The 12,349-nt window shown below is 35.9% G+C and overlaps 1 protein-coding gene across 4 annotated transcripts in view; it reads right to left on the reverse strand.

Annotated features, from left to right (window-relative positions):
- The window catches only part of ITCH (itchy E3 ubiquitin protein ligase), a 146,523-nt gene that overhangs the window by 26,385 nt on the left and 107,789 nt on the right, over positions 1–12,349 (reverse strand). For all 4 annotated transcript variants that reach the window (XM_049649951.1, XM_049649950.1, XM_049649948.1 and 1 more), the window contains 2 exons: positions 9,272–9,356; positions 4,598–4,726 (listed from right to left, as the gene is read on the reverse strand). In XM_049649951.1, the coding sequence (XP_049505908.1) occupies positions 4,598–4,726; positions 9,272–9,356 (214 nt within the window). The remainder of the gene's footprint in view (positions 1–4,597; positions 4,727–9,271; positions 9,357–12,349) is intronic.

Below are 12,349 nucleotides of genomic sequence, written 5' to 3' on the forward strand. Positions count from 1 at the left end.
GGGGTGGGGGGAAGAGAGAGAGAGGGAGAGAATCCCAAGCAGGCTCCCCACTCAGTGCAGAGCACGACACCAGGCTCAATGAGCCAAAATCAAGTCAGATGCTTACCTAAGCCATCCAGGTGCCCCCAATCTATCTTGTATTTCTTTCTCTTAATTCATAGAACTACCAATTCAATGGTGAAAGAAGTAGTGACAGTAGCTATTGTCTTATTCTTGCTCTTAAGAGGTATTTTATCATTGAGATGATGTATCAAAGTTTCCAAGGCAGCTGAGAGTTTATCATAAACTGGCATTTTATTTTCTCAAGTGCTTTCTTGAAATGATGATTTTTCTCCTTTAATATGTTTATGTAGTGAATTATATCAATTGGTTTTTGTATATTAAACCAATCTTGCTATCCTGGAATAAATCTGATATGATGATAATGTAATATCCTTTTTATAATTTGCTGGATTTAATTTGCCATTATTTTGTTAAAGATTTTTATACCTATGTTCATAGAAATATTAGCCAGTAATTTTTTTATACTATTCTTGTTTGATTTTGCCATCAGGACTTATAGGAGCCTCATAAAATGAGTTGGGAAGTGTTCCAATCGCTTATATTTTATAAAATTTGAATAGGATTGATATTATTTATTACTCATAGAGTTTTGATAAAATTTACCAGTAGAAGCCATCTAGCTCAGACCTTTCTTTGTGGGAAACTGTTTAATTATGAATTCAATTTCTTTACTAGATATAGGGTTATTTAGATTTACTATTTCTTCTTGTGTTCATTTTGGTAACTTGTATCTTTCCAGGAATTTGCCCATTTGACCTAAAATATCTAATTTCTTGGCATAAAGTTGTTCAAGTACACACTTAGTTATCTTTCAATGTGTGTAGGATAGGTAGTGACGTCCTTTCACTTTCATATTAGTAATTTGTGTTTTTTTTTCATCCTCAGGTGTACTAGGGGTTACTGATATTATTTTTTAATGTTTATATATTTATTTGAGAAAGTAGGGGAGGAGCAGAGAGAGAGGGAGAGAGAATCCCAAGCAGGCTCTCTGCTGTCAGTACAGAGCCTGAACATGTGGCTCACACTCATGAACCATGAGATTATGACCTGAGCAGAAACCAAGAGTTGGACACCCAACCAACTGAGCCACGCAGGCATCCTGGGATTATTATTAATCTTCTCCAAGATCCAACTTGTAGCTCTGACTTCTCTACTGTTTCGTTTTCATTTCATTAATATCTGCTTTTATGCTTATTTCCTTTCTTGTGCTTATTTGGGGCTTAATTTTTTTTTCTAGTTTCTTAAGGTGAAAGCAGTGATCACTGATTTTATACCTTTCTTATTTATAATCTAATCCTATATAAAGCAATATATTTTCCTCTGAGGATGATTTTTTTAAAAAATGTTTTTATTTTTTATTTTTGAGACAGAGAGAGACAGAGCATGAGCAGGGGAGGGGCAGAGAGAGAGGGAGACACAGAATCCGAAGCAGGCTCCAGGCTTTGAGCTGTCAGCATGGAGCCTGATGCACGGCTCGAACTCAAGGAGTGTGAGGTCATGAACTGAGCTGAAGTCGGATGCTTAACCGACTAAGCCACCCAGGTGCCCTGAGGATGATTTTTTTAAACCCCATCAATTGTGATATGTTGTGTTTTTATTATCATTAAGTACAATATGTTTTCTAATTTCTCATGACTTCATTGAGCCATGGATTATTAACAGTGTGCTTAATGATGGAAAGAAATATATTTCTATCCTAAATAAAACACTATGGTTTTATGGTTTTGTTATATGTACCCAAACTTAACTGAAACTAAAAATGAATGATACAAAAAGTATCTATTATTTACTTAACATATCTAAATAAATTTCAATTTTGTTAATACCCAATTGGCCTGAATTTCTGGTTTTTGCTTTAAACATGAAGGTTTTTAATAAGCAAAAATTATAAAATTAAGAAGTAATGAGAGACTAACTGTGCCCAGAGACACTACAAGAAAACTACTGACCAGTACTTCTTATAAACACTGATGTAAGAGTCCTCAACAAAATATTACCAAACTGAATTCACTAGTATATTAAAAGGATTAATATTTTAATCTCTTTGACCAAGTGGGATTTGCTCTTGGGATGCAAGGATGGTTCAACATGTGAAAAATCAATCCTATACAGCATACATTAGTAACAAACACCAAAAAAAAAAAAAAAAAAAAAAAAAAACCTCACATGATCATCTCGAGGCAAAAAAACTCCAAAAATCATTTGACAAAATTTAACATCCTTTTATGGTAAAAAATACTCAACAAACTAGGACTAGAAGGAAACTACCTCAATATAAGGGCCATATATGAAAATCCCACAGTTGACATCAAATGAAAGCTTTCCCTCAAAGGTCAGGAACAAGGCAAGGATGCCTGCTTTCCCTTCCATTCAACATAATATTAGAAGTTCTAGCCAGAGTTTCTTGCCCTGAAGAAAGGCAAGAAAAAGAAACAAAAGACATCCAAATTGTAAAGGAAGAAGTAAAATTTATCTTTGTTTGAAGATTGTATAATCTTATATTAAGAAAATCTAAAGATTCCAGACAAAAAAAAAACTACTAGAGTAGGTACACTGAGCAAAGTAGAATACAAAACAACACAAAAATCAGTTGCATTTCTATACACTATCAATAATCTGAAAAGAAAGTTAAGAAAACCATTCCATTTACAAATAGCATAAAAAAAAAAAAACAACAACTCACGAATAAACTAAGACTTGGACACTGGAAAACTACAAAAACATTGGTGAAAGAAATTAAAGAAAACAAATAAATGTAAAGACACCCTATGTTCATGGCTTAGAAGATGTACTACTGTTAAGATGTCAAAACAAACCCAAGAGAACTACAAATTCAATGCAATCTCAATCACAGTGACATTTTTTTTGCAACAACAGAAAAATCTATCCTAAAATCATATGAAATCTAAAGGGATCCTGAAAAGCCAAAGCAGTATCAAAAAAGAACTTGGATGAGTTCAAAATTTAGTAAAACCTATAGTAATCAAAACAATATGGTACTAGGATAAAGACAGACATACTGACCAATGGAATAGAAAGTCCAGAAATAAACGTTTGCATATACATGGCAAAAGATTCTTGACAAGGGTGCCAAGACCATTCAATGGGGAAAAAGATGGTCTTTTCAACAAATGGTGTTGGGAAAATTGGATATCTACTTGCTAAAAAAAAGAAGTCAGACCCTTTGCTAACACCATGAATAAAAATTAACTAAAAATGGACCCAAAACCTACATCTAAGAGCTAACACTTTAGTGAATGCACAGAATAGGGAAAATATTTGCAAATGATATATGTGACAAGGGATTAATAGCCAGAATATAAAGAACTTCTGAAATGCAACAATAAAAAAACCAAACAACCGGATTCAAAAAATGGGCAAAGAAGTTGAATAGACATTTCTTCAAAGAAGATACACAAATATTTGGTCAATCAGCACATGAGCTACTTCATTCCCTGAAGTTGACATTTTTAAAAATCAAGCAAACAGAAAGTAACAACTGTTGGTGTGGATGTGGAAAAACTGGAACCTGTGTGCACTTTTGGTGGCAATGCAAAATGGTGTACCCACTTTGGAAAACAGTCTGGAAGTGCCTCAAAAGAAAAAAAAAAAACCCAAAATCAAAAACAAACAAACAAAAACCCAGAATTACCATTGACCCAGTAATTCCACTTCTGAATATATACACAAAAGAAGTGAAAGCAATAACCTGAACAGATTATTTGTACACTCACATTCATTGCTGCATTACTCACATTGTCAAAAGATGGAAACAACCCAAAAGTCCATGAACAGATGGATAAATAAAATGTGGTATACACACATAATAAAATATTATTCTGCATTAAAAAGTAGTGAAATTCTGATACAAACGGTAACGCAGATGAACCCTGGAGACAATACTAAGTGAAATAAGTCAGTCACAAAGCACGTATACCATGATTCCACTTATATGAGTAGTCAAATTCATAGAGGCAGAAAGTATAACAGGAGTTATCAGGGGCTGAGGGACGAAGAAGATGGGAAAGTTATGGTTTAATGGGTACAGAGTTCCAGTATGGAGTAATAAAAATGTTCTGGAGGTGGACGGTATTGATGGTTGTGCAACAAAGTGAATGTACTTTGCCACACACACAAAAATACCTTAAACAAAACACATTAAGCAGAACTAAACACAAAGTTACTTTTCAAAAAAGGAAAAGAAAAGAACAAAGTAACAGGAACTTTTAAGTTAGAGGTAATGGAAATGAAAGAAAGCAGGCATCAGATATCAGGGATTAATTGGTGAGCAGTATTGTACTGATAATTTTTAAATAGTCTTTTTAGTGCTGTGTGAACCGATAACAAATATGAAAGGTCTCTAGGAGAAATTATTCAAGAGGACAATAAAAATACAAAATATTTAGTGGACAATGGCCTGTGGGCAAGCCAACTCAAGAAACAGTAAGATTTGCGCTCCTTGCTAATTAAAATCTTTACAACAAAATCTCAGTAATCAGTTTTACTTTTAATCTACGATGTTTAGAAAACTTACAGAGCAGATTTTCCAGTGCGGGGATCAATATAGGTGGTTGTTCTTCTATTGTGGTCCACAAAATATGGAATTCCATCTACTGTGAATCTCATTTCCCAGCCTTCAGGTAAGGGCTTTTCATTTAATTGACTACAAAACGTAGGAAAAAATACAAATAAAAAGTGTTGAAGAGCTGTTTGTTTCTCAAGTACACAAAACAAAAATTACCCATAAATGGAGCATCATTCAGATCATTTAGTCCAGTGTTCCCCGTAGTTTACTAGACTTCTCTATCTAGATATCCTACAAGCATGTTAAACCTGTCAATGGGTTCATGGAACCACTACTCAGTTTTCAGCTATCTAATTAGCCTATATTCCAATAAGCCACCTAAACATCTTTTGGTAGCCAAGTTCTGCCCATTCTGCTTTTGAAGCCTCATATTCATTACTGTTTTCAATCCCCAAGAACATCCTTATCTCGGCATTATTCATCTCTCTTCTCAACTTTCACAGTAGCCACCAAACTGGTTTTCCTGCCTCTAGTCTCACTCTGGTCCTACACATACTTCATATTGCTGACAGAATACTAAAACAGAGATCCGATCAAATTAGTTCTCTCCTTAAAGTTATATCCATTGTTCACCACTAGCAAGGAGCCCTGAACTCCACCTGGCACTCACTCGGCCCTCAACATTCCCTTTCAGGTTTAACCCTGCATTCTACCTCCAACTCCCTTTCACAAACCCTGTGATTTCAGTGTAGTGCTATGCACCATTTCCCTAAATAAGACATGATCAGTCACACCTCCAAGTGAAGCCTTTCCCCTTGTCCAGAATATCTTAATTATCCCTTTGTTAAGGCAACTCAACTGTTCTTTAAGTATTTCTAACCACTTCTTTGATACCTATCATTAGACTTCGCTTAATCTGTCTAAACTTCAGTTTGTTAAGAACGTCTGTGTAATAAGACTGTAAGAGGAATAAATGAGACAATACAAGTAAAAAGTGTTGGCACATAGTAAGCCTTCAAATTGTTAACTATGAGTATTCCTCTTACTATATACTACTCATTATCTTTGGGTCTCTCAAAGTACTTCCTTCATACTGCTAGCATAGCATTTATCAACTTTTTCAGTTTATGTGTCTGGTAACAACTTCCCACCCTGCAATACCACATGTTTTAAAACAGAAACCAGATTAGAAGGCAACAGTGAATTTTTATTTGTTACACATTAAAATAATCAAGCCATTAGCATAAATATTCAAAACTGCTTACTAGTGAACCTAAGAAATTTTTACATTCTTATTTTTTAGAGAGAGCAAGCACGTGAGTAGGGGAGAGGGGCAGAGGGAGATAGATCCCAAGGAGGCTCTACCCTCAGCATGAAGCCCAATGCAGGGCTTGATCCCACGACCCTAGGATGATGACCTAAGCCGAAATCAAGAGTCATACACCCAACCAATTGAGCCACCAAGGCACCCCAGAAATTTTACATTTTAAAGTATTATACTAGGGGCGCCTGGGTGGCTCAGTCGGTTAAGCATCCAATTTCAGCTCAGGTCATGATCTCATGGTTCATGGGTTTGAGCCCTGCGTTGGGCTCTGTGCTGACAGCTGAGAGCCTGTCACCTGCCTCAGATTCTGTGTCTCCCTCTCTCTCTCTCTCTCTGCCCATCTCCTGCTCATGCTCTGTCTCTAAAATAAAAAAAAAACATTGAACAAAATTTTAATATTACACTACAATGGGTAGGGAACTAGTGAACACTTCCTTTGTTGTTTGTGTATTGTCCTAATGGCAGCCAGTCTTTTTTGCTAGTTAGATGTAATAGCTCCAATTTTCTCATCTGTTGGGTTTAGTGAGAGAGAAAAAACTAGAAATGTTCAACTTCTCATCAGAAAGGAAGAAAGGGAGGGGTTGGAGGTATTTAAGCTGACTGGTTTTAGAGAGCCACTATTACTGCAGGACTGTCATTTTCATCAAGTGTACTTCAGAAAAACAAAGGCCGAGAACCACTCTCTAGAACAGTATTTTGTAAACTATGTCAAAGGGTTAAGAACATTTCGCTTTATTCACAGAACTGAATAGAAATGTCAGATAAAATAGACTACCAAGAATTTTTTAAAGGTAACACTTATTTGTTAGAATTATATTTGCAAGATAGGCTCAGTAACAAGTTGTCTTGAAAACAAAACAAGCTGGATAGAACTGGGTCATTTGTATTATTTATTAAAATATGATTCTCACTTTAGTTCTAAAACTTTAAAGGTCCAAGGAAGAACAAAATATGGTAGCAAATTACAGAAAGGTTACATGGTCTATTCTGTCCTTCAAGAGAGAATTTTAAAGAGCAATTTAAAATGTTACCTTTGAAATTCTTTTTTTTTTTTTTTTTTTTAAAAATTTTTTTTTTTAACGTTTATTTATTTTTGAGACAGAGAGAGACAGAGCATGAACGGGGGAGGGTCAGAGAGAGGGAGACACAGAATCTGAAACAGGCTCCAGGCTCTGAGCTGTCAGCACAGAGCCCGATGCGGGGCTCGAACTCATGGATCGCGAGATCGTGACCTGAGCTGAAGTCGGACGCTTAACCGACTGAGCCACCCAGGCGCCCCTGAAATTCTTAATTATTCCTTTTTGGGAAATTGAAATATTTAAGTTAAATATCACAACAATATAAAAAAATGTTGATTTGTTAGTATCCAGAAATAGTTTTTCTTAAAACTTTCAGGAAGAGAATGTGTGAAGAATAAATTAGACCAAAAGAGAGATCTGGCCTCTGTGCTCCACTACTGGTGATCTCCAGGCCTCTGGAATGTCCTGCCTGTCATGAGTATCTTTGTTTGCTTGGGAACTGTGAACACCAGACCGTCAACAATGTGATTTATGATGGAGGGTTTGGGACACCCCTTATCAGTTCCAACCTCTGGAGTAACTAGAAACCGAAGATACTATATTAGCTCAAACTCTGGGGAAGGGCTGGAGACTAAAGGTTAGCTAAGCAGGCAGTATGTGATGGGAGTCCCAATAAAAACTCTGGATATCAGAGACTCAGATTCCCTGGTTGGCAATACTCCATGCATACTGTTTCACATCAATTCTGGGTGTTTGGAATCCTCTCCCATTCTGCCCTTATATCTCTTCCTTCTGTTGGCTGTAATTTGTACCCTTTCCCTGCAATAAATGTACCTGTGAGTATAACAAGCTTCAGTGAGTTCTAGTCTCTCAAGTGAGTTATCAAACCTGAAAGTGGTTGTGGGAACCCCTGAATTCGTACCCGGTTGGTGTGAAGTAAGAACAATCTTGTGGAGACTGCTCTCTGACTTTATAGAAGTTCCATTTATAGAACCTCCATTCCTTGCAGAGTGGAACCCTCAGGTGGTCTGATAAATGCACATTAGATTTTATTATAAGCTGAACTGTGTCCACCTGCAAATTCCTACATTGAAGTACTAACCCTCAGTACCTCAGAATGTGACCTTATTTGGAAACAGGGTCATCGCAGACATAATTAGTTAAGATGAGATCATACTGGAGTACAGTGGGCCATTATCCAATACGGCTGGTATCCTTATAAAAAGGGGAAATTTGGACACTGAGACATGCAGACCTGAAGAATGCTATGTGAAAACTCCAGCTGTGCTGCCACAAACCAAACTATCAGAAACTAGGAGAAGGGTCTGGAACAAATCCTTCTCTAGTACCTTCAGAGGGAGGAAAGCTCTGCCTACACCCTGCTTCCTGGACTATGATACTAACTTCTATTGTTGAAGCCACTTAATTTGTGGTACTTTGTTAAGGCAGCTCTAGCAAACTAATACGTATACTGTTACATAATGCTACAAAGAAAAAATCAAGTATATACACAGTTACCAAAACTTTAAAAAGAAATTCATCTTTGAGATACAAATTTCCAGTTATAAAATAAGTCACAGGATGTCAAGTACAGCAAAGGGAATATAGTCAGTAATGTCGTAATAACTTTGTATGGTGAAGGAGGATAACGAGATTTATTGTGGTAATAATTTCATAATGTATATAAATGTCAAATGACTATGTTCTACACCTGAAACTAAGAGAATATTTTATGTCAACCGTACTTCAATAACAGAAGACAAACTTGTAATAATAGTATGTGTCTCTTCATTACTATATTGACTAGCAAGTTCCTGCAATGATCTATGTAAACAGTATTCTGAGATAACTATAACAACTGCAATATGGTATTAAAAACCTAGGATTTCTATGATGGCAAAATCCTAGGCATTGCTAATTCTACTAGGGTTACAGTTTACAATCACAACAGAAGGAAACACTTGATTTCAGGTAAACGTTAGTAAAACTGAATCTGTATTTATTCCCTCCTAAGTCACATATTCCCTGAATTCTGTCCAGTGATCCCAGGTTGCAAAACCCTGCTTTAGAATTAGTAATCTAGTCTTACTAATTATAAATAAGAATCTTTGAATACACAGTATATTTATATATACCAGAAAGCTCTTTCCCCTGCTCTCAAGAAAGCCACATTCATTACATGAAATCATATAATTTTTTCTCTTTCTAAAGTATATGGGTGAGCAATGTTTAAGAACTTTGAGGAAAGAACACATAACTTGATTTTTCTCATAACTGAGTCAGAAACAGGGTACGATATTTAAGAGGTTATCTATATACTAGTAACTGAAAGTTTCTTACCCTTGACTTCTGGGGTCCTCCCATTGTGTAATACGAGTGTTGTGGTTGACAAAATATACTCTACCATTGCTGTCTGTTCTCTTCTCTTAAAAAAAAAAAAAAGCGAAGTGTTAGAGTTGGCATAGTCTTCTACAAAGTAAAATAAAATGTGCTGAATTTGCCCATTTGTCATTGCATGGATTTTGTAGTTAAAATGGGGGCGGGGAGGCACCTACCTGGGTGGCTCAGTTGGTAAAGCGTCTGACTTCAGGCTCAGGTCTGGCTCAGGTCATGATCTCACAGCTCGTGAGTTCAAGCCCCGTGTCAGATTCTGTGATGACAGCTGAGAGCCTGGAGCCTGCTTCAGATTCTGTGTGTGTGTGTGTGTGTGTGTGTGTGTGTGTGTGTCTGCCCCTCCCCTGCTCATGCTCTGTCTCTCTCTCTCAAAAATAAATAAGCATTAAAAAAAAAAATTTTTTTTTTAATTTTTAATGTTTGTTTATTTTTGAGAGAAAGTACAAAAGAAGGGAAGGGGCAGAGAGAAAGAATCCCAAGCAGGCTCCACACTCTCAGCACAGAGCTGGACATAGGGCTCTAACTCACAAACTGTGAGATCATGACCTGAGCTGAAACCAAAAGTTGGATGGACACTTAACTGACTAAGCCACCCAGGGGCCCCTGTAGTTTTTAAATAACAACTTTAAAAGATTTGATTTATTCTTTGAGTATTAAATTCATATACTTGCTAGAGTCATAAAAATATCATTACAGTCTAGAAACTGAATAGATTTGATTCACAATGTCCTGCCCCCAGGACCTTTCTGTTCAATCTAACCAAAGGCAGCAAGAATAATTAACGTTTTAACTTTTCATACATGACCTCATTTTATCCTTAACAGTCCCAGGAGTAGACGGTTTCAGTTTATCTGGAAGATAAGGAAACTTGGATAGGTTAAGTGATCTGCCCAAAATCTCAGAACTAAGTAGCAGTGAGAGAATGGAAACTCAGGTCTCTATTCAGGGATTTTTTTTGCATACCCCATCAACTCATTTCTTAAAATAATAATGGTTGGGGGACACAACTTGTTTCTTTGTTAATTGCTAGGCATTATTCAACTAGGGAAGACAGTGTTCCAAAATATACTCTGTTCGTTAATACACTCAGTTTCCAAATCCTACTGTCTACACAAAGGCTGGACAGAGTGCTCAGTTTTTTAATATATTGGCTTTGAAACTGCTACTTCTTTTCCTGTCTGCCTCTTGCTTTATTTAGGATTCTTCTTGTTTTCTTATCCCGTCCTACAAAATTTTCCCTGTATCCCTGAGCTTTCTCATTAGGGCTTAGAAGACATGCAGATATCATTTTCTCTTTTAATAACCAAATAGTTTAAAAATTTTTAAGCTCTGTTGTTTTGAACTATTGACCTCTCTGTTCTATTACTAATTAATTCTTCATCAAAAGATAATTCCTGTACCTGAATTTTTTTTTGATGTCTCAAAATGAATTAAGTGAAGTAGCAAAGAATATAGAATGGATTCCAACATTAAAAAAACATAGTTTCTAAAAGTTAACAATTTCAAACAAAATTTTAAGGTTAATCCCAAGCTGATAAAGCCATTTTTAATTTCATATGGTTTGAAAAATTGATATCTATTTTTCAAGTAACATTTAGGTCCCTTGAATCATTCTCTAAGCAAGTTATTGCAGGACAAATCTTAGGCCAAATTATACAGCTATGTCAAGTTAGTATTTGGTAACTTTTAACTATATCTCCAGCACTAATTTCATGATTTTGAGTAGAGTAAGGATATGTGAGGTTAGAAGGGGTATGCTGGTGAGTATCATGAACCCCATCCTGACATCTCAGGTACTTTCTACATCATTTGAGCCTAAAATGGAAATAGAACCCCAAGTGTGCATAATATACAGACAAACGGGATTCTGCATCTTGTGATACATTGTGAATATTAATACTGGCCTTGCTGCTCATGGCATTTTCAGTGTAAAATGTAACCAACTTTAAGTCTGTCTCTGAAGCAAAAAGAAGCATCCACAGTGCTATAGCTGGCTACACGATAATATTAGTTAATATTCTTGGCAGACATATTAAATTTAAAAATTTTAAATATATTTGCAAAATCTGTACTTTTTTTGTATTCATATAATTTTGAAGTAATTTTTTTAAATCTAAAAGTAATACCCTAAATGTATAGCTGCCATATAAGTTCAGATTTCAGGATGAGCAATTTTCTCTTCAAAAGTTAACATGAGGCAGGATAAATTTAATAGAAAACTGATTTTCTATCTATGTTCTAAGTATACACTGCTGATACCAGCAATTCTTGGAACAAACTGTGAAAAACAAAATTCAAAAAGGTGGATGTACTTGCATACTGAAGGCTCATCTGCTTTTAATGAGAGTACTGGGCTACAGAGTTGATTTCTTCCTTTGTTGAAAGAAGTCACGTGATAAACAATAGTGAGATTACTGAACATCAAACCTGAATGCAGATCAGAGTACTTCTTGACTTGAATAAAATAGTAAAAAACAGAAGCTTATTGCTGTTCTACATATTCTTCCACAGCAAGTCTCAAAATAAGAAAATATCTTTAGACTTGATGGGTAAAACCAGTTATACAAAGCCCTATTAGACTACATTGTTGAACCAAAGCATTCTTTGTACTCCAGCCTCTTTAGTTTGCATGTATTAAAAATTCTTCACTGTCAGCTTGTGAGGCAGTAATGTCTAGTCCAAGCACAAAAAAGTCTGAAAGGGTGAGGAGGCTGGATTTCAAATACATATTATGTCGGGGCACCTTGCTCTCTCTCTCAAGATAAACAATTAAAAAAGTAAAATAAAATAAAATACATGTTGTGTCACAAAAATAATGCTGTCAATTTCAGAATGTAAACACAGGCTGTAAGTTGGGGTTTTATTTCCTAGGTCACTCCTGAGGATATGTCAGGTAGAGTTTCATCTGTTACAATATACCAATGTTGTCACTGGTTCCACAAATAAGGCATGTGCCCCAAAGGCAGAGAGTCATGAAGCAGTGTTCTAAGTAACAGGGTGATCATAAACTCATTTAGGAGGAGG

Source organism: Panthera uncia, assembly GCF_023721935.1.
Source record: "Panthera uncia isolate 11264 chromosome A3 unlocalized genomic scaffold, Puncia_PCG_1.0 HiC_scaffold_11, whole genome shotgun sequence".
Taxonomy (NCBI): domain Eukaryota; kingdom Metazoa; phylum Chordata; class Mammalia; order Carnivora; family Felidae; genus Panthera; species Panthera uncia.